Here is a 22446-nt window from a genome sequence, read left to right as displayed (position 1 = left end):
TGCTGTGTTAGGGTGAGTGCCAGGAGTCGACATAAAGGGGTTATACTTTCTTCACCGTCTTGACTTCATCACATTGAGAGAGCCCAGAACACTGGAATATCCCCCTCTGCATATATTCATTCACAGCCTGGCCTCTCCTGAAATACCCAAGAGTATAGAGGTTCACTGTAGGGAGAAAATCCAACACTTTATTCCATGAAAATTCTGACTGCACAAGTGAGAGGTATTTACAACTTCACTAGGCTCTGGATCTCTTAGGGCCCCTGAACCTCTTGCCTCTAGTGTTCTCCTCTCCGGGGCATCTGATTATTTGGCCTGGTTATTTGGTCCTCAGCTTTTTAACCCATAGTACTCAGATCTTCCCAGGAGAACGCCTGCTCCTCTGTCCTCCCCCAAACCAATGTATGTCCTTAACCTAGGCTCCTGTTTCTCATCCTAATCCATTTTCAGAAATTATGCTGAATTATTCCATCTTTTTTCTCCCTTCACCCACTCTGTGTCCTCTGGCTTCCTTCTGTCCTGGTATTGCTTCCAGTTATTAAAGGCATCAAGATAAATAATAATACTGGGAGAAACAGAGGTAAAAGCTCAAGGCCCAGCAACTAAGCAAATGTGGCATCAGAAAAACCCCAAGCAGCACTACAGCACCTGTAATGAACTTGATTTTATTGTTAGAGCTGGAGGCAGCTCCATTACAGCAGCTGGGAACTACAACAGGCAAGTGTGGGGAAGAACAGAGCACAGCAGCAAGAGGAAGGTGGGAGCGAGGAGGAGCACAGGCCGTCTCGCTTTGGTTTCCACAGTCATTTGACAGATGCTGGGCTCTGACGAGTGGCTGGATTTCTCAGTCCCGCGGTGGTCTGGCAGGGCTGCTCACAGGCTTGCTTGGGGAGAGGTCTTCTCCTGGGTGGTATTTTCAGCCTGTTTTCAACTCACTCGGTAGGAGTTAAACTTTTGCTAGCTTCATCTCCCTTTTTCCTTCCTCCCTCTCATTTTCCCCAAGGTCTCTGGCATGGCCTCCACCTCCTCCCCGATCCTCTGTCCAAGAGTTGGGGGCTGGAAAGGCTGCCAGGGCTCCCAGCTGCAGCATGGCAGAGTGGAATGTTGGGGGAGTCACACATTGCTGGGGTGTCCAATGTTGGGATGTCAGGCAGTGGCTTATTTTTAACCCATGACACACCAGGCCACAGCAGATGACCACATGCAGAGAAGCCAAGCAGGGGATGAGAAGGTATCAGGATCATTGGAATAGGTGGGTGGAAACTTCAAAGGGTCAGGGAGTTTGGAAGAATTCTGGGCTTGGGGCTGGGCTTTCTTTGTCCCTTAGTGTGGCCTAGTAGGCCTGGCTGGGCACAGCTCTAGGGTGTTTATGGTGTGAAGCTGGGAGGATAAGCAACTTTCTTCTCTCACCAATCTGTTTGCCAAAAGAGCTTCAAGTTTTGGATTGAGACATTCAGATACAGAGGGAAGCAGTGGGACAGTGTAGCAGCAGTGTACCCCCAGGCCCCTGCTGGAAGCCAGACCATGGTGGGTAAGGGGATGGGAGATGGAGGAGAGGGAGCACCTCTGGGCACCTCACTGACAGTATCCTGTCCCCAGTTAATATAAATTACTATTGGAAATCCTTCCTTGGGATGTTAAATAAATAGATTGAGATAAAGACATTCTGGGGTTGGGGATATGACTTCCCTCCATGAGGGAGGAGGTTGCTCTCTGAGACCCATCTTCACTCCCTACCCAATACCAGCATTTGGCAGTGCTAGGAGGGTGTCACTCCATGGTTCTCAGGCATCAAATGACCTTGCCTAATTTTGTACCCTTTGGTTTTGAGTGTCCCTCAGGTACAGATAAGGGAGAGGGACAACGCCTCCCATTTAGCCCAGCCCAAGTCCCACAGTAAGACATCCTGCCCTCCATTCCTTCCACCCCAGCTTGCATGCCCCTCAGCCCCGGCCAGCAGCAGCCACTCTCTAAGGGAGCTGGGGAAGCAGGTCCAGGGGCAGGCGTGGTTCTTTCAGAACTCAATCTTGCAGGCCGGGAAGGACTCATCCTGCATGACGACCGTGCTGCTGCTAGCCAGGACCAGGACGTTCAGGTGCCGCTGCTGCTCGTGGGTCTGCTGGTACCACTCACGGGTCACCTCTGTGTCATGGGTTGGGATCAGGGTCACCTGGGAGGGAGACAAGACATGCCTGATGTGAGAACGTGCAGAGAAGGGAAGTGAGGGGGATAGGACACTGGAGGGACTAGGTAGCAAGTAGTCCCACTGCCAACAGAAGGGGCTCAGTCCTTTTATGACTAGAGACTGTGGTCCACTACTGCCTCTGAGTAACCTGTGAGTAGACTCCCTCCTTGGCATCCCTTGCCACTCACCTGAAGATTCTCCCCCCACTGGGCCTTGCCCTCCAGCAGGGCATCCAGCACAGCCCGGCTTGGCTCGCCATTGGCAGGGTCATTCCCACTAACCACATAGTAGGACGCACGCACTCGACGGAAGAAGTCAAGGTCAGCAGTCTTGCCACTGCAATGATTTGGGATGTAGGCAAGATCCAAATATATAGGGGAGCCAGAGGCACCCTTGGAACCCAAGGCCGCTGTAGAGACAAGCCAGGACTCGTTAGAGAGGGAAAGTAGGACGTTTTTAGCAGCCTTCTCCCTCCCTTCTCTCCCACCTCTGGAGCTTCTGACCAGCCACACCCAGCCCCAACCCCCAACCTCTCCCATTTTGCAGGTTGTACTTACTTGGTCCTGCCTTGAGTCCACTCACTAGGCCTTTGGACATGGGGCTGTGTCCATCCTTTTCCTCTGCTGGGGTGACTTGGCTTGGAGTGCTGCGTGGTCGGGGTGGAGCCCGGGATACTCGATCTGCAGGCCCTTTACCAGGGGTGGGTGAGCGTTTTCCACGAAGATCCAGACGCCGGGCAGGAGACACTGGCTTAGCCCTGCCCAGGGCCCTGCGCCCTCCCCTTCCCTGTGCCTTCTCCTTCTCCCGTAGCCTCTCTACCCTACCAGACTCTGAACTGAACCCCTCAGGATCAGCCATGCACACGTCAGGGCGAGGAGGGGATGGGCGGGGGTCTGTTTGGGGGAGAGGGGGTGGGTCATGGCCAGGTCTGGGATGGTGAGTTCCACTGACCCCCCCAGCTTTGTCCACAGGTAGGAAGTCCCCATCTTCATCTGAGTCGAGGGCTGCCTCAGCTGTGATGGATGGACACTCCTCGGTTTCTGGTGGAACGTCAGAATCTGACTGTGAGGAGCCTGAGTCACTGGCTGATGTTGGTGGTGTCTCATCAGTCACAGGGCATGGGCCGCCTGTGGCTTCTGGGCCTCCTGCCCGGCGCCGCCCCCCTCTCCCTACCAGCTGAGCTTCCTCAGCAGAGAGTTCGCCATCAGTGGATCGGGGCAGAGGTGGGTTCAGGAAGGATGGGGAGAGCTCCCCTCGGTGGGGCCGGGGCTCAGTGGCACATCCCTGGGGCCCAGCCTCAATTTCAGGAGAGACATTTCTGGGTTGGCCTCCAGAAGCCCCTCCAGGACACAGTGGCTGCTCAGGGGAGAGCAGTGTGTCAGGCCGGGAGCTCCTCTCAGCTCTCTCAGACCAGGTCCCTTGTTCCCAGGCAGGGCAGGCTTCAGCCACACCTTTCTCAGCCTTGGCTGGGACAGGGCCTAGAGGGTTGGGGCTGGTTTCTGTTGGGCCATTGGAGGCACATTCCCCAGAGGGCCCCTGGAAGGTGTCTGGCTTCTTGGTGGCTGCCCCTGAGCATTCCAGGCGGCAGGGCAGGGTGCCATCATCCAGATCACCAGGCAGGCTTGGAGCTGGAGCTGGGGCCCTGTCCAGTGAAGCTGGGGGTGCTGGGCTCAGAGCAGTGAGGTCCCAGAGGCTATGGGCAGGTGGTTCCTTTCCTGGGACCAGCTTTCCAGACCCCTGTTCTGCAGCCTCCAGGCCAGGAGGGAAGTGCTCAGCCACATTTGAAATCACAGGTGTGGTGGCCTCAGAGGAGGAGCCTTCAGACAAGGCTGGTGAGGCAGGCCGTGGCAGACTGGAGAGGAGAGGAGCCCCAGGACTGCTGGGTGATGGGAGCTGAGGCAGTGAAGAGTCCAGGCTGGGGGCCTTGGTCACTTCTAGGTACTCATCATGCCGGGCTCTGGTGGGGGGCCCAGGAGCCAGTGCCAGAGCTCGGTCCCCAGAGAAGGCAAGGGAGCCACAGGGTGCTGAGCGGGGTTCAGCTGGAGAGGGCAGCTGTGGGGCAGCTGGCTGCAATGAGGAGAAGCCAAAGGCTGAAGCAGGGAAGTCCAGGCTGGGTCGGGCAGGACCCAGGTGTGACTCGGAGGAAGGGCTGGTATGTGCCTCACTTTCAGGCCACAATGTGGGGGAACCCTCAGGGATGGGGTAAGGGGGACTTGGGGACTGTGCCTCTTTCTCTGGCTGCTCCCGAGCACCCTTTTCCAGTTCTGAGTCACTAGTGCTGTCACCCCAGTGACCCTGGCCCAATTCTTTTGGGGATGGGGTTCTCCTATCTGGGCTACAGCCCAGAACATTACCATTAAGAGGTGGGCTTGGGCCTTTGCTCAGGGGGATCGGAGCACGGGGGGGTACTGCAGGTGGGGTGAGGCTGGGCTCCACACTTGGCCCTAGCTCAGGCCTTGGGGGTAAGGTGGGTCCTACCAGGGCTGCATAGCTGAAGGCTGGAGCTTCAGACTGGAGGCTTTTGGGTGAGACAGGAGAGGAAAGCTCCTTCTCTGCAGATGTATTTCGGCCGGCAGCCTCCTCCTTGGTTGAAATGCAGGGAGGCCAATCCCCAGCTGCTCCAAGCGGAAGCTCCCTGGTGGGGCATGCAGGGCCAGGCCTAGTAAGCATCATCTGCTCATAGATGTCTGTGTACTGAAAGCTTCTATCATCAGGATAGGGTGTGGGCTCTCTCTGCTCTGGTTCAGTCTGCTCGGGCTCCTTGGTGGCATGGCTCTTGCTGGCCCCTGGGCCCATTGAGCTGCAGGGGCTGCAGTCAGGGTCCCCAGCCGCACCTTCATCTTCCCTCTCCCCTTCAGCCTTGCGGTAGTCCTTCCCTAGTGGGGAGTATGGCCCACCTTCCAACTCGGCTGCCCCCTCCTGCACTGCAGCCACCACACTTTCATACTCAGCTGTGCCCCAGGAGAAGGGGGCAGGAGTGTGTAGCTCTGGAGCAGGTGTGGGCAGAGCTGGAGCTGGAGAGAGGGGTGCAGGGGGCAGGGGTCTGTCCTTGGGCACCCATGGTGGGATGTCAGCCAGCCATGAAGGGGTGGTGGGTTCGTTCCTCAAGGGTGGCATGGCCTTAGGGTCTGGGATAGGGCTCTCTTGTCCTGGGGCCGGAGGAACCCTCTGTCTAGCCATCTCTGGTGGGGAGGTCGGAGGAGAGATGATCTCAAACGGGGAGCGAGTCAGCTTGTCTTCTTCCTCTGCTGATAGCCCAACTGGTGACTCAGCAAGCCAGTGCTCCACCTCCAGTTCCTTCTGTGGTGAGGGCTCCTGGAAACCCTTGAAGTCTGAGGCCCAGGGGATCTGGGGCGTGTGCTCCAAGGGGGCCACTTCTTGCTCATCATCTGGCCCCTCATCGAGGAAAGTGCTCTCCCGCTCTTCTGTGTACCGAGGCCGGGCTCTCTGGCCATCCAGCTCGTGAGGGAACCAGACCTTCTGCTCACAGCTCAGCTCCCTCCAGTATGTGTCCTGTTCTAGGGCCACATCCTCTCTGCCCCTCCAGTACTGGTCTTCAGGCTCAGGAGATGTGTCCTCCCACATCTGGGCAGGCTCTTTCCGTTCTCCAATGGGCTTCCCTCTGCTGGGAGATATTTCTCTCCACTCCTGGACTAGGTCCTGCTCCTGCCAATACTTTTCTCCCTGCTCCTGGGCCTTGTCCTCTAGCACTGGCCTCTCTTCCAGCCCCTGAGCTTTTGTCTTCTCCAGCAGAGCTTCCTCCTTCTGTTCCACAGCCTTGACTTTTTCCAGAGATTTTTCCTCTAAGATCACCTTTGGTTTAATGGTTTTATCCTGCACTGGGCTCTCCTGCTCCCCAGTTTTATCCTTCCCTTCTAGATCTTTCTTATCTTTCTGTTCAACCACGTTATTTTGTTCCAGGGCTTCATCCTTCTGTCCTAAGGCCCAGGATTTTTGTTCTAATGCCCGATCCTTCTGTTCCAAGGCCTTGCCCTTCAGTTCAGGGGCCTTGTCCTCTGGAGTCTCATCTTTATGTTCAAAGTCTCTGACTTTTTGTCCTAAGGCTCCATCTTTCTCATCTGGGACCTTGTCCTCCTGCTCCAGAGCCTTGGATTTTTTTTGGAAGTCCCTGTCTTTGGGTTCCAAGTCTCTGTCTTCTGCTTCTAAGTCTCTGACTTTTTGTACTAAGTCTCTGTCCTCCTGCTCCAGGGCCATGTCCCTTTGTTCTAAGTCTCTACCTTTTTGTTCTAAAGCCTTCTCCTGCTGTTCCACAGCCTTGTTCTTTTCTTCCAGACCCCCATCTTTCTGATCAATGACTGTATACCTCTGCTGTACAATAACATCCTTCTGCTCCAGAGTTTTGTGCTTCTGCTGTAGGACTTTGTCCTTTAGTTCAGGTCCCTCGTCCTTCTGCTCTGAGGTTCTGTCTTTCAGCTCTGGAGCTTTACCTTCCCATTCCATGGCAATGTCCTCCATGGCAGGGCTTGACAAAGACTCAGGACTCTTGGTGAGGGAACTATCAGGTGTCAGAATGTGTTCATCAGGGCTCATGATCACTCCAGGTGAAGGCTTCCCATCTCCCAACAGTGTAGAATGAGAGAAGGAGCTAGCAGGGAATTTTCCATCAGAACTCTCATCCGTGATGTCTGCCTGTACAGAGTATCCAGTGGTCCCATCTGTGGGAGGTGACACTGTGGCTGTACAGGGTTCTAGACTAGACACAGGAGCTAGGTGGTGAGGGGTGTCCTCAGCCTGCATCTGAGGCCCCTTTTCTTCCTTTCCAAGGCTTAGTTCCCCAAAATGGAGGGTGCCAAGGCTTTCTGGAGAAAGCTGCTTAGAAGAGATATCCAGAGAGGTCTCCTTGCTAGGACTCTCTTCTGAAAGAGAAAGTGACTGGGTGTCTTGTGGAGATACCTCTGGCCACAGGTCTTTGTGTTGGTGCTGCTCTGTCAGACCACAGGGAGACCTGCAGATGGCTTCTTGGTTGGCAGTGTCTGGGGAGACCACACTGAGGACAGAGAGGGACTCTGCATCTTCAGGGGACAGGCTTTGGTCAGGGAATTGGAGCACCTCATCTCTCTGAGGTTCATCAGGTTCTTGAAGTGATGTCCTCAAATCACTGGGAAGGGCTTCTGTTCCCAGAATTGGTCCTGGAGGCTCTCCTGCCTCCACTGTGTCAAAGACTGTTGCTTTGTCCTGTTCTGACAACAGCTGGGTGGTGTAGCCTGTATGTCCCCCAGCAATGCTGACAGGTGCTTCCGGGGCCTGGGGCATCCTGGATGAAGGCGCCTTTCCCTCATCTTCTAGTATGCCCTCTTCAAGCCCTGGCTTGACTGTCTTCTCTGTAGCATCCTCCTTGCCCACACCTGGTATTGGACCAGTGTATCCCCAAGAGTCTGCTTCCTGAAAGTGTTGGGGCTCAGACTTTTCTTCCACTGGGGACTGATGAAAGGGTGTGTGGGTGGCACTGGGTGGACCAGACGGTGGAGGTGAGGCCATCTTAACTGTGCTGTCATCTGGGCTGAGGCAGCGCTCCTCTCCTTCTCCCAGGGCTGGTTCCCCTGGATGGAGGGTGTGCCCAGGGGCACCAAACATCGGGGCTCCATACTGACTGTGAAGTTTCTCTGATATCTCTCCATCTGCGGTCTCCTTTCCCTCTTCCACAGCTCTCTTTCCAGGCAAGCCTTTCCCTGTGATCTCTCCTCTCTTCTCCGACTCCCCAGTCACAGAGAAATCCTCACAGGGTGGTGATTTAAAGCCCTTGTCTTCTTCCAGTGAGGAGGTGGGTGAGATGGTCCCAGCTGATGGCACATAGTCCAAACCCTGAGTGGCTTCAGTGCGGGATGAGGGGATGCTTGTGACTGTGTCGAGCAGCAGGGAGCTCTTGCCTGTCTCCTCTGTCTGGGGGGCTGTGAGTGAAGCCACGGACTGGTCCTCAGCCACGGATGTGGCAAAGGAAGAAAGCTTGTCACACTCAGTGATTGAAGTGGCTGAGGACACATGCTCCTCTTCAGCCAAAGGGGCAGCCACCATGTTGGGTGGGTAGCTCAGTTCAGTCTCTGGTGTGCCATAGCCTTTGCCTGAGGTGGCAGGAACAGCACTGTCTGCAGGCCGGCTTGCCTCAAAGGGGCCAGGACCTTCAGGCCCAGGGAGGCCATATGCACTGGCAGGAAATCTAGGTGGAGCAGGGCGCTCCTCTGGCTCATCGTGGATCTCCTCATCTGAGATGGTCTGCTCGGTCTCTGAGTAGCCAGGGATTGTCTCGTCCTGGATGTAAGAGACATGCTCCGTGACACATGCAGGTGTGGCCAGGCTGCTTAGGAATGATGAGGTCTCCTTCTCAGGGGCTTTGACCTGCAGTCCTGGTTCCCGGCCCCCAAGAACCTCCCCAACTTTTGGAGTTACCTTCAAGGCTTGCTGCATATGCTTTTGGTAAAAACCCTCATTCTTTGTCTCTTTGTCTTCCTCCTCATCTGAAGGGTGCACCTCCTCCATTTCTTCTAACTCAGCCTTCTCTATCACATCCTCCTTTACCTCAGGTTCACTTTCCTCTCTGGCTTCTGTTCTATCAAGGAGCTGCTCTGCTTTCTTTAGCTTCTTTTCCTCCCAGGTATCTTTCTCTTCCTCTGTTTCAGCCCCAGAATCTGGGCCTCTATCCTTGTTGCTGTGGTCCTCAGCGATATCAGGGACAATCTCTTTCTCCTTCATCACAGGCTCTTCTTGTTCCAGCCCTGGGACAGAGGATGGTGTCCCCTGGGCACCTGTGCTTGGGGGTCCCTCCTCTGCAGTGTCTGCAGGGAGTGGTTTTTCTTCTATTCCTATGTCCCTTTGTTCAGCCAGCAAACCTCCCTCCTCACGCTTCATCTCCTCAAAGTCCTGTGTGAGATCCTCAGGGGAAGACAGGGCCAACTCCCTGTGTCCCCTGGCTGCTGGGAGTGGTACAGCCCCCTTCTGGACTGGGGGTGTCCGGGGCTCAGAGGACAGCTCCTTCTCCCCACGGGCAGCCCGGCTCTTGTCCATCTTCACTCTGCCAGGGGCCTTGGCTTTATAGAGGGTCTTACGCACCTCAGGAGTAAAAGGCTTCAGGTCTGGCTTAGAAATCTTCTTGATCTCAGGTTTGTTGTCTTTCCTCTTTTCCTCCTTCTTGGTATCCTTCTTCTCCTCCTTCCTTCCTTCATCCTTCTTGATCTCCTTCCTCTCCTTCTTGATCTCTTTTTTCTCTTTGTCTTTTTTCTCTTCCAGCTTTGATATCTTTTCTTTAAGGTGCTTCTTCCCCACTTTGTCTTTGATCAGCTTTCGCTTCTCTGCCTTCAAAGCCTCACTCGACTCTGTCTTCACCTTCTCAGGCTTGGCAGGCTTCTCCGGGGGCTTCTCAGACACCTCTTTTGCCTTCTTGTCTACCTTGGCTAACTCCTTGGCCAGTTCTGAGCGGGCCTCCTTGGCTCCCTCTTCGGCTACGTCCTCCCGTTTGGCTAGCTTGCTTACCGCTGTCTTGGCAGTGGCCTTGAGGCTCTCCCTGCTGTCAGCACGTTGTTTGATTTTGCTGGGCTTGAGACTGGCAGGCACAGCTCCAGCAGCCAAGTCCTTCTGTGTGGCCACAGGGTAGCGCAGGAAGTCCAGGTGCCGAAGCTTTTCCAAGCCCTCCAGGATCTTGTTCTGGGGAGCATTTCCTGGAAAAAGCACACGCACGATCTTCTCAGTGGGGTTGGCTGGCAGCCAGACCACCAGAGCAGTGATAGAGGTCAGGTAGGGCACTGAGATCTCAGCCTCCTTCCCATTAGCCAGCACAATGCCTGTCTTAGCTTTACTATTGCCTGCCCACTTTTGCATGAGGAACTGCATCTCCTTGCTGTCCTTCACAGGGTTGAGGACATACATATCCAGGCGGCCCACACCCATCTTGTGGAAGAGGGTCAGTGGCTCAATGGTGTTGCTGACCACACGGTACAGAGGCTCAGCTTGGATGCCCAGGCGGTTTAGGTGCTGCAGAGTGAGGCAGGCCTCCTCAATGCTGCGCTTTGCCTTCCGGGAGGCATCAGGCAGCCGTAGCTTTTCGGGCACGTTGAAGAAGACAACTCCAAGTTCAGGGGAGATGAGGTTCTTCACCCAGTCACTGTAGCTGCTAGAGCCCTGGGACTGCTCCTCCTCCAGTTCTGCCACTTTGCGCTGTAGGAGTCCATTGATGCCTGGCAGGTTGTCTGCTCCGATGTGTGTGAGCAGCACCGAGTCAATGCGGTCCAGGTGCCGTACCAGCTTCCAGAAGCAGGACTTGCGATCAGAGCCACCGTCCACCAGGATGTTGAAGCCATTAACGGCAAAGAGTGCAGAGTCCCCGCGGCCTCCAGGGAAGATGTAGCAGCAAGGCTTAGAGAGCTTGAGGAAGCCCCCTGAGGTGGGAGGCTCTAGCAGGTCAAAGGGGGATGGCACATCCACAGTCTCAGAGACATACTCAGAGAACTCCGCCACGCCATCCATGGTGGGCAGCGTGGGCTCAGGGTTTAGCCGAAGGTGCAGGGTCTCTTGGGAACTGGATAGTCCTAGGTGGCTCCAGTCACCCTCCCCTAAGCAGGATACAGTGAGGAAGGCCTGGATCCCAGGGTCTCTATTGCTGAGCAACTGGGCAATCTAGAGCAATGGGAGACAGAAAGCTGATCAGATCATTGGGGTAGTGTTAACCCAGTTCTGATTCAATCTGCTAAGCTCTACCTCTTTCCAGGGTGATCTCCTACCTTTCGGCCAGGGCCCTGATGGTCAAGCAATATGAGATTTTCCCTTCTTTGGATCCCTCCCTACAGCTCTAGTCCTACCCCATGTTCCATTCCTCCCAGACCTTACCTCTGGGTTGTGAAGGACCTGGGCAAAGTTTTGATAGGAATAGGTGCCAGTCTGTAGGATGAGGTCTCCCCCGGGCTCTAAACTTTGCCCACTCAAGATCAGTAGTTTGTGAGCTGATGGGCTGCTAAGAAGATGGTGAACCTGGAACAGAAGGAGAGAAGTTGTCACAGGTGTAGGAAATTGAGGGAAGAACACTGAATGTTCCTGGTCTCCCCTCAGTGCTACAAAGACACGCTCTACACTAGTAGCTCTACGACACCTCCAGAGGGGTGCTGGGGATTATAAGGTAGCTTAGATGGCAGAGAGAGGATGGTTCAAAGCCAAGTACAGGAATTCTTGGCCCTACAGCAGTGGTACTGGCAAGGGTGGGTTATAGCATTGCCAGCAGGCCCTTGTGGCGAGGCCCAGGCCTTGGCCTTACCTCAGAGCTGATGCTGTCGGCACTGGGATTTACCAGGATGATGGTCTCTAGGGTCTCACTCTGGTGGCAGAGGGTCCTTTGGCCTGAGGGAGAGATGCAGGAATTTGTATTGAAGTGAGTGAGTATAGACTAAAACAGAGGAATTGTGTGGGCAGGAGAGAGAAAATGCACTATGAGAAAATGAGGTTTAGGAGAAAGAGAAGCCTGGCTACCCTTAGATCTGGCCACTTTGGATACTGCTGAGTGAGGCCAAGGGACTGGCTCCTTCAGTCTTTCCGTGTCAGGGTTTCCTCCTCCCTTCTCCTACACTGGCTGTCTTCTCCCACCCTTCCTCTCCACCCCCGCGGCCCCCACCCACTCTAGCCTCAGACTGCCCTGTTAACAAGAAGCTTTTGTCCCTCCAGAGCACTGAGCTCCTGGTGCTGCCTGGGGATGGGGGACTCAGCTGGAGGAGGGCTCCTGGGACCACGATCCTCACTCAGCTCTCTCCTCACTAACTTGCCTCTGCCCTGGGCTTTCATGCAGCAGAGTGCCTGGAACTAAGGAGGTAGGTGCTTCCATGCTGTGTTAAGATTCCCCATCCTCCTTTCCAGCTCCTATTGAATGACAGAATTCACATCCCAAAAGACTCAGAGGAGTCTGTACTATCTAAACCCTTGGGGTTTTATAATTCAAGAGTAGAAATAGGACTATAACATCTTGTTCTGTTCTCAGGTTCCTCAGAGGCCAAGCCTGTTCTCACAAAGATGTACAAAATCAAACTGCTCCCATCACCAAAGGGTTCACGGCTCCCTCTCCCTGCTCACCTTGTGTCCCCAGGCTTGAGAGGCCTGGTTCACTGCCCCATGCCCCATCCCTTGTGAACAGGTTCTCCTGTCATCCTTGCCCCTCTCCTATGGGCCTTCTGCCACAGAGAGGGGAGGTAGGGGCTCACAAACAAGAAGCAAATAAGGAAGAAGAGATTCAGCAAGTTCCCTAGGCCATGGAGACAGAGAAGACAGATAAGCCCTCTTTACCTCCTTTCTCCAGACTCACACAGAACACAGAGCAATGCAGCCAAGAAAGAAAGTGGCAGGTTAGGAGGTACTGAAGGCTGCTGCCACCCACTGCTCTTCCTTTTCCAATTGCAGCACACAGTGGGGTTACCGTACAAACAGAGAGTGGAGCAGATGGCCTGGGAAGTGGACTGTCTGGAGGATATTGGCGGGAGGGCTCATAGTCTGTCCCCTAGACCCTCTTCTGTGACCCAGCTCTTTCCTCTTTCTGGGGCTCAGATAAGAGGAGCCTGGGGCCAAGGCCTTTGTTAAGAAAAAGACGTGTTATGCCAGGATGAGGCAGATTTGGCAGATAGGGCTGCATTTGCAGCTGCAGGGGAAATGAACCATGGATGGATGGTGTCAGAAGAACAGACCCCACACAGGGTGGGTGGGGCCCAAGAGGAATTCTCTTCTATTAGGAGTTGGGAGAGAAGTTTTGAGGTCAGTTAAGAGGATGAGAACCACTTCAGAAACAGGCAAGGGTAAGGCTTGGGCAGGTAAGGGATAAGAAGGTTCAGGTAGCCCTAAGTTGTTCAGATTTAGAAGGGCAATTCCTACCCTACCCCTGCCCCCACCACATATACACAAGTAAAACAGGAAGAGAAACACCTGCAGTACTGATGTGCTTGCTTTCTACTCCTCCAGCCCACGGCTCCTCACAGTCCCCTTCATAACCCCCCGACTTCTCTGATCCTAGTTCCTATCTGGGCACAAGACCCCATCTCTCACCCATGCGCTCTCTAGTTCTGACTGGCAACTACAGGGTGTATATCCTAGGAGCCTCCTTTTCAGGCCAGGGAGAGAGCCCTGCTTCTCTCTTCTCCACCCCCAGCAATCCCATGACGGGAATTGATTTGCTTTTTCCTTTTTCATTGGAGAGGACTTCTGGTGAGGCAGGGGCACTTCCCTTGGCCAGTGATGGGGCCAGGGGTGGGCAGGGGGTGCTGAGATGAGCAGGCCAGAGGGCAGGTGTCTCCGCAGTGAGGCAGAGGGGGGGCCCGCTTGGGCAGCTGCAGTCTGCCGCAGTGTGTGAGTGTGCGCACAGAGCTTGGGCTCCAGCTCCGCCCCCACCCCCCAGCATGACAAGTCATTTTCTTGGCTGCTTCTGCAAGGGGGCTGGGGAGCGGGGTATGCAGAGAGGGAGAAGGAACTGGCTCCTCCGTTCAAGAGCCCCCATCTTGGGAAGAGAAGCGGAGATGAGGTGGGGGTGGGGCCGAGACTTGGAACCTGTGGGGTTGACAGGACTGGGAATGCAGGGCAGCTGCTGGGGGGGGGAGTGCTCTCAGTCTCCGGAGTGGCCTCCTCTCTAGAGGGAGCCAGAAAGGGGGTGCTTAGAGTCCCAGTAGTCGCAGGGAATGGGATGTGGGGAACCCATGCAAATAAGTTGATCTGTAGAGAGGTGTGTGCCACGTCTTAATGACCCTTTCCTCCCTTCTTTTCCACAGTGTCCCCCACCTTCCCTTACTTGGCAAAAACTCGCTGTCCTATCCACTCCCAGCATAGGAGCAGCTGAGCAATCCAGCAGCTGACACCAGAGATCCTCCCATTAGGCACATTCCCGTAATATCTGCCTTTCCCTCAAATTCTTCTGCCCCTGCCTGAGACATAGCCCCCAAATATTCCGGCAACCCGGGCTGCCAGGCAGGACCAGTGACACCTCCTCTCCTGCAGCCCCTAGGCTGATGTCTTCTGGTGTAGCCCAGCCTGAGAGGACTATCTAGTTCCAGCCCCACTGGTCTCTGCCTGGGTCTAGGTCTGGGCTGGCCCCACAGCCAGTACTGTTCGTCCCCCCATCCTGTCCATCCTGCTAAGCTAGTTTCCAACTCAGATTGGGTATCAACTCCCTTCCCATTACCCCCATCACAGCATCCTCCACCCTGCATTCCGCCCTCCTTAGGCTCTTACCCAGGGTGTGGGTGGGAACCCCTCATGGAGGCAGCAGCTCCGGCCTCAGCCGGCAGCTTCAGGGAAGAGTCTGCAGCACTTGGGGTGGGAGTGGAGGGGGGGTGCTTGCTGGGGAGGGCGGTGCCTGGGCGGGGAAGAGGGACTGGTCCATGACGAGGCACTGGAGACTTAACTGTTTCTCTGCCTTCACAATGTCAGTGCTCTGGTGCTTCTGTTTGGCTCTGGGGGCTGAGAAGCTGTCTAGCAGCTCAAAGAGCCAGAGTGGCCTCCAAGGGCCCACAGGGCCCTTCTCCCCCAACCCTGCTTAGTCAAGAAATACTCTTTAGCATCAGACAAAAGACAAAAGCCCTGTGCACATTTTCGGGGACACAGGAGGTAGGAGCTGCCTGGGCCCTCTTTCTCTCTGGAACCAGGGCTGCCTCTCCCCTCAGATCTAGGGAGTAACCTTCAATCCCTGGAGGAGCTGGAGACAAAGAGGCCCAGACCCGAAAGAATGGGGTAGGAGTGACAAGACTGCTTGAGATGAAGGCTGGGGACAGGAGGTGTGCTGAGCTCTGAGGCTTCCGAGCCACAGCTACAGAAACCAGGGGAGGGCAGAAATAAGTCTCCTTGTAGGTTGTAGCATGACTTGAAATTCTGGGGTGGACACATGGTCCCTAGCCCATCTGGGGTGGGGCACAGGGACCCTGGGAGCTGCATGTAGTCTGGTGCGAAGGCAGCATAGCCTTGTGGCTGGCTGCACAGGCACTGATATTTGGAATTCTTGGGTCATTGACTCTGAAGAGGCAGGGTGCTTGCTGCATTTCAGTGAAAGTGTTAACGGGGTCGGAGGAGGATCACCAGGGCCCCAGGCCCAAGCAATATTTCCTTACTATAGGCCAATTATTAAATGTAACAAAGTACTCTTTGGATTAAAAAGTTCATATAGTAAGAGGGCATTGGGTCCCTGTTCTCTCCTGTCTCTGTACTTTTCTGTGTCTCTGTCTTATACTTTTTTTTTTACTCATTAGGCATGCCACTGGGCATTTGTAATTCTATCACATGGCCTTTTATATTCTTTTTTAAAATTATTTTTTATTAAGGTATTATTGATATACACTCTTATGAAGGTTTCACATGAAAAAATGTCTTATACTATCTTAATCCTTTTAATACTGGCCCATTTTCCCTCTGTCTCTACCTTGGTCTCAGATTTAGTGCTGTGTTCCAGGACACTGAAGGAGGATCCGGAGAGCTCCATCACTCAGTTCCAGTCCAGAGATGCTCCTGCTCCCACAGTCCTTCCCTGCCCTCTCCTTTTCATTAACTCTCCCCAGCCCTGGCCTACTCCTAAGGCCTTCTTCGCATAGACATCCACTCACTCAAACCCCGGCACCAGCCGCACCCTTGCCCCAGGCTGCCAAGAGCTGCTTGTGAAGGTCAGAGAAGCCAAAATAGTCACTGCTCTCAGCATCCCCCATCCCCCGCTTCACTGCAGCCAGAGGAGAGGAGGAGCTGAGTCACCAGCACTAGGTGGGGGGAGGAGGGAAGAGGAGGAATCCTTGCTTAGAACCCGGGATGCAAAGCAGCAACATGGCAACAGCCCCGTTTGGGGAGAGGAAGCCATCTGCAGGGTACACAACACAAACGGAGCTGAGTTCCGAGCATCACAAAGGGAAACACCTCCCTTCTGCAACTTCGTATTTCTTATTTCTTCCCACCTCAAACCTTCTATCTCCTTTCTGCTTTCTAGGGCTCTCTAGGGCTAAGAGGGAAAATTGAGCAGACATTTTGGCTTGAGAACAAAATAGCATTTCCCAGTTCAACGTAGAGCCCACCCTTATTCTCAGCTGCTACCCCTAAGGGCCACACCCTGGACACTGTTCCAACTCAGGGGAGTTTTCCTTCAATTCTCACCCTCTGAACAACCACCCACCACCACCAACCCTCCACCGCTGGGTTCCCAGACTCTGCCACCATGAAATGGTGAGACGCCAAAGAAAAGAGAGAGGCCTGAACTTAAACACAAAGTACGATCAAAAGACCTGAATTTGAGGCCTGACTCTACCATTTTACTAATCATGCTGTTAAACAAGCTACTTAACCTCTCTGAAAGCTTGCTTCCAGAACTATAAAATGAGTGTAACATTAATACCACCCTCTAACCATGCTGTAAGGAGTAAGGGGCATAAGAAATTAAAAAATGCTTCATTCCTAGAATTCTAAACCTTCAATGCCCAAATGCCACTGGAAGTCTGTCTCCCTTTTGTGGAAGATTTATGAGAGGTCATCTAGGTGATCAGGGAAATCCTAAATCAGATCTTAGACCAGACCAACTCTAGAGTACCCTTAGCTCCCAAGTAAACCCAGAACTGTAGATGCTTACAGGAAGGGACACCCCCAGGTTAAGCTGCTGTATTTACTCAGAATGGCTTTTGTGTTTGCAAAAGTAACAGAACTATGACTTCCTGAGCACATCAGTGGTAATGGAGAGTCAGACAGAAGACCTCCAAATTTGTCATTCAGCCTGTGTTTTTTTTTAAGAGTCTTAAAATCAATCATGAATACAAATTATGAAGCTCCCTTTCTTACTTACAGGTGTGCAACAGTAGAAGTGTCAGAGTGCTATTTCAACTCAGTTTTCCACTGTCCTAATTGTTTCAGCATTTGTTTTCTAATGCTTGGAAGCCCCAGAATTTTTGCAGGGGTTAGAAAGTAAGGCTCCATCCAATTCACCACTAAAGACTATCTGGTGCAAAATTCACATTGGAAAGCCTTTACCAGATTTGACCGCTAGAAGGAGCTGGGCCACTGACTCTCCATGAGTGGGGAACCTTTCCTGTGTGTATGTTGAGTGTGTGGAGAGGGTGCTGGCTAGGAATGATTGCTCTCTCCCTGTCATTGTAGGATACATGTTTGTCCCCTTTCTCAGCATTTGGCCCAGGGTTTGAGGAGAGGTGAGAGGAATGGTGGCCCAGCCTGTGGTATTGCCAGAAGGGATTAAGTCAGGCGGTACTAGCATGTACCCCTGAGCCCATCCCAGCCTCCTGGTTCCCTTTGCCTCCCCACTCACAGGAGGCTGAAGGGAGGGGCAGTGTCTGCAGCTGCTTTGGGCTGGCTGTTGTTTGTGGGGACAGCTGAAAGAGGAGCCAGCAGGGTGGGGCTGTGGTTGTCTCAAGCCATGTGGGTTTTTCCAGGAAATTCTCCACTATTCTCTGGGGACATAAGACAGGACACCATAAAAATGTCCAAACCTAAAAAAATTCAGTATGCTAACGTAAGCCTGATTTTGTGTATATGGCCCTAAACCCCTTGAGGACACCATGGCAAAACTCTTTGGCTGAAAAGATCTAGTAAGTATTTATATATCAGTGCTTATTTTTGAGATGTGCCTGAGAGTAACTATACCTCTCCCGTAAGCATCTTCCCAAGCATCCCTGCATCTTAATCTGAAGTATGGCCAAGTACTAGGGTTTAAGTTCTGTTTATTCTTACATCCTTCCAAAAGAACTACTCTTAAGTCTCTGTGACCAAAAGGACAAGGTTAGAGAATTCAGGATGAATTATTAACATCAGCAGACACTCCCCAAACTTCAGTGCAGTCATTAATTTTACCTGCTTTCATCCCCTTAGCCAGCCTTGCACCAAAGCTCTTAGGAGTAATAAGTGGTAAAACTGTCAATTTTTAATCATCAGTACTAATGAAGGACCCATGACATGAGTAATTCTAAACAGAAGGAAGTCTCAAAACAGTGAATGACCAGCTTTACAGGAAGATGCCAGCCTCACATTAAAAAAAATGCTACACATATCCTTAAGATAATGGAGTATTAGTCATATTAACCTTGTCTTCTCCTTTCTCCAGGAACGTCTCTAGAGGAGTCAGTGATACAAAGATGTGGCAATTAACAGAAGGAGCAGGAAGAGAAGGGGTGCCTATCTATGATACTGGATAATTGAGAATTACCTGTATGAGATAAGAATGCACTCATTTGGTGTCAGTGACTGTTAAGATGGATGGATTTTATATTTCATTAAGGCACTGGCACATGGATTAGTGTGTCAACATTTGCCAATAACATGAGCAGATGCCTAGCACTTTAATAATGGTATGTAGGGCTTTCTGTAGTCTCCCACAGCTACTGTCATAGAATAACTCTAAAATATTATTTTCTTGAATCCCTAGCCCATTTTTTCCACCCAGCATAATGGGAAATTGTATTCTGTAAACTCTGATCTCAGAGCCGAACCTCAAGAGTAGCCAAGCCCTTGTAGCAACAAATCCTGGAGACCCTGCTTTCACCCTGGATTTGATGGTGCTCATCAGCCTTTGATACCAGGATTCTGCTCTGCTCTGAAGATCTGTTAGCTGAGCCAAAGGAGAAACCAGAAGCCCTGAAATCTGGAAGGTAGGCTGTGCAGCCTGAGGGCAAGTGCTAAGCAAGGATCTGGGAAGATGAGTGGGGATTCAAGGGTCTCTGTAAAGGGAAGCATGGAGTCTGGGGTATACAGAAAGGGGAACACAAAAAGAGAAAGAGGATTTTTGCATGGGAGATGACCCATCACTCAGAAGCCCTATCTTATCCATAAAACACCCTCTTCTCAGGTAGAAATGACATTCTCCAGGCTCCTTCCACCATCATACCACCTGTCTGCGAAGTATACTGGGTATGTGGGGACAGCAATGGAGTTTTGCAACTTTTTCCTCAGGAGTCCCTCCCTTCTCCCAACTCAACATCCCACAAGGCCAGTTCTGCCAGAGAGACTGGACCTTTGCTCTTCTGTGACCAGTCCCCACCCAAAGGACTGAAACAAAATGACACTAGTCCTAACCTTTGACCTCTGAGGAGAAGTGAGCTAGGTGCCGGGTAATGAAGAGTCTCAGTTGTTGGTTCAAGTCAAAGGCTGATAAGTCAATGTTCCAGGAGAGAATCCCTGAGAAAGGAAAAGAAACAAAAAAGGCTCTAAATAAGGTCAGGGGGTTGGACTTCAGGGAGGTTTTCCAAGCTCACAGAAGAGGTAAGGGGATAAGGACAACTGCCATGATCAGCCTCACTGATATCCTTAAAAAAGGTGTCTAGTGTCCCTGTCTATTTCCCATTCTGTGCCTTTCTTGGGCTTTGCCAGAGCCAGAGTGGGGAGGGCAGGATTTAGGCTACGTTTGGTCATTAATGAGTTTGCAGGCAGGAATTTTCTTGCAGAGTTGCCCTGTTGTGATACAAGGGCCCAACGCCCATTCCTAGATACTGGGGGCTGCCTTCCTGGTCCTTACAGCTAAGGGGAATTCTAGACTCTCCTATGCCCCCGCTCTGTACCTCCACCCGTCTGAGGCTTGCTTCCACCCTCAGGAGGCTCCGCAGCACTGCACCACTGGTGGACAACTGGGGAGGGAGGTGAGGACCAAGGAGCTCGTGGCCACGAAGGTCACTCTCTCAAGTTGGCCACCGGCATTGGGAAATCTGATATTTGTCCGCAGAGTTCAGAAAGCACCCTGTGCCTGTTCAGGTACCCTAAAGAGGAATCTAAGGTAGGCATTTGGACTCTCCAAGGGGTGGCGAGTCCTTTCAGGACATCTGGCCCGAGACATTACCAGAGAGGGGTGTGACCAGAGGGGCCCCAGGGGCTGCACAGAGCTCCCCTGCCTTAGGGATATTGCGGAACGCCACCGGGTGTGCGGGAAGGATGGAAAAGCAAGATATTGGCAGCTCGGGGGGCGGATACGGACGCACGATATGGAAGATGCAGGTGACGGGCTGATAATTCAGATTAACAGGGAGGCCAGGTCTCAGGAGGTGCACACTAGGGATGGAGAATGCAGACGTACTCTCTGGGAGGTAAATGCAGATGGCGGAGAAGCGCGGGATGAAGGATGTCCGAGCACAGCCAGAATAGCGGCTCACCTTGTTCAAGGTGGGCCCGCACGGCCCTCAGCTGACTCTCTGTACCGATATCGCCGATCACGATGAGCAAGGAGTGTTTCCGCAGGTCCCAGCGTGCTGCAGCCACCGCGGATCCGGCGTCGCACAGTGGCTCTGCGGGTTTCTGAGCCAGCGGTGTGCCGGGGCTTCGGAGCCCCAGCTCGGGACTTGTCTCCATGACAACGCCGCGAGGCCGCCAGGGCCCAGCCTCAGTCTCCATGGAAACCCTGCGGGAGTGCTAGGCCGGCAGCATTCGCTGCAGGGAGAGTGAGCGCGGTTCTTAAAGGCCGGTGGCAGGAGCCGCTCATTGGCTGCTGCCTGTCAGGGGGCGGAGCCCTGACGCCGCAGGGGCCGGGCTAAGGCCCGGAGGCTTGGGCCCTGCGGTCTCGCCGGGACTGCGGTTGGTGGCCGCACCCCTCAGCACCCAATCGTTCTCCAGAGGGAGCTCCCACTCCAAGTTGGGCAGAGGTGGGGCTCTAAGGGGTCGGGTGAAGGGTCGAGTCGATTGCCTTGGCGCCAGAAGAAGCTTCTAGTTAGGATGTTCCCCGGATAAATACTGCCTGGCCGTTCTGCAGCCTTGCACGAACTGCGGGAGCCATCTTGGTCCTCTCCGTCTGCGAGTTTGTATCGTCGCCTCCATCAGTGCTGGTGTGCCTGTATTATTGTCTGGCGCTTATCTTTGTTTTGTTTTGTTTTGCCATTCCCTGCCGGGGTCCTAGATTCCATCCTCGGTTCCCCTGTCCTGCTTGCCCCAGGCCCAGGGCGTGCTCAGGAAGGCTGCGCAGTATTGGAGGGACAGAATGACCTTCCGGCCCTGAGTCCCTGGTGAGTTGTTGTTCTGAAGATAGTGTTTGGCTAGTCTCCATCTCTGCTGAGTGCAGGACTCGAGTGCAATGAGCTCAGACTGCAGCAAGGGGGATTTGAGTAAAACCCAGGAAAGACTTTCCCAACTGTAAGTCTAGTGACACAGTGAGTTGGGGAATCTTGGGAGACGGTGGCATTATTTCCCCCAGGAAATTCTTAAAACTGAAAGAGAAATATTTGACCCAAAGAAGCGGTTGACCCATCCAAAACCAAAGAACCAGGAGATGGGAAAGAGGACTGTGGAGGCTGGCACTGTTTAAGACTGACTGGAACATCCTTGTAAAAATGGTATGTGCTGTAGTAAGTCTACCTTAGCCCATTCCTCAGTGTGTCCCCGTCACCTGCTCTGCACTCCAGCATATTCTTTTACCTAGGATGTTGAGTGATTCTGTACGTTCTGTACATCAGAGAGCCTGTCTTTCACTATATGGCTCCAGCAGCAGTTGTTTGGCGTCTCATTTGCCTTACACTTTGGGGCTGGTTTAGGTTAGAAAGGAGCACAATTACCATTCAACAAGGCTGCTAGTGAAACCACATTCTGATCCAGCGCCTCTGTAGAGGCCCTGAAGAGAATTGGACAGTGTGTGCATGTTAAATACTTCACAGCAATCCTGGTCCCTGTGATGAAGCCTGTGATAGTTAAACAGCCAGTCCATTCTGCCATCAATTTGAACATGGCTCTTCCTGAAATGAATGTAACGTTACAGGTCAATTGTATCTCAAAAATAAATTTTTTTTTGATATGGCCCTGAAAATAAAAGTATTACACCAGAGAATGAAAAATAAGTACTAGCAGAACATCAGATGGTGGGGGTGCTTCACACTGTGTGGTACATGCAACAATGTCTGCTATACCTCTGTCCTACCATTTGCAAATCCAAATCTGGGAAAGAGCTTGGGGAGATGTGCAGGCCTCCTCTTCTACAATCAGAAGAGGGTACCATGTGGAGGCAGAGAACCAGAATAGTTTGTAGGGAAAGGAAAGGGAGGGTTTCCATAGCAACTGTAGAGATGAGGTCTTTAACTAGCACAGGTCCTCAGTTGTAAGGGTCAGCAGCAGTTAAACCACAGACTCAGCTTTCATCAAGTCTGACAAACAGGTTAGACAATAGATCTGAATGGTAGGGAAGGCCTAAACACTAATCAGAAGGTAGCAGCAGAAATTCAGACCTATGATCTCAGGCCTTGCTAGAATTGGGTTTTATTAATTACATCTGCAAAAGCAGATGATAATAGCACTAAAATTGCATCTATGTGCCAGAAGAGTATTCAGCAAGCTCTTTTTTGCCAAAGGCAGACAGT

General features: G+C 52.8%; 1 protein-coding gene across 2 annotated transcripts; it reads right to left on the bottom strand.

Moving 5' to 3' along the window:
• Positions 1-649: 649 nt before the first annotated feature.
• On the bottom strand, positions 650-21108 carry MAP1A (microtubule associated protein 1A). Of its 2 annotated transcripts, XM_017665206.3 has the most exons (7): positions 20263-21102; positions 19196-19297; positions 11442-11524; positions 11021-11161; positions 2743-10810; positions 2374-2594; positions 650-2170 (listed from the first exon to the last, which is right to left on the bottom strand). In XM_017665206.3, exons 1-7 carry the CDS (start codon positions 20498-20500, stop codon positions 2015-2017), a joined length of 9009 nt encoding a protein of 3002 aa, XP_017520695.2. In that variant the 5' UTR covers positions 20501-21102; the 3' UTR covers positions 650-2014. The 2 variants fall into 2 exon arrangements, with proteins under 2 accessions (XP_017520695.2, XP_017520696.2); XM_017665207.3 differs by lacking the exon at positions 2374-2594 and having other exon boundaries at positions 20263-21108.
• Between the last annotated feature and the right edge of the window lie 1338 nt (positions 21109-22446).

The sequence above is a fragment of the Manis javanica genome, chromosome 8, assembly GCF_040802235.1.
Source record: "Manis javanica isolate MJ-LG chromosome 8, MJ_LKY, whole genome shotgun sequence".
Taxonomy (NCBI): Eukaryota; Metazoa; Chordata; class Mammalia; order Pholidota; family Manidae; genus Manis; species Manis javanica.
Note: the sequence above shows the minus strand (reverse complement) of the source record. Positions and strands in the feature narration are given on the sequence as shown.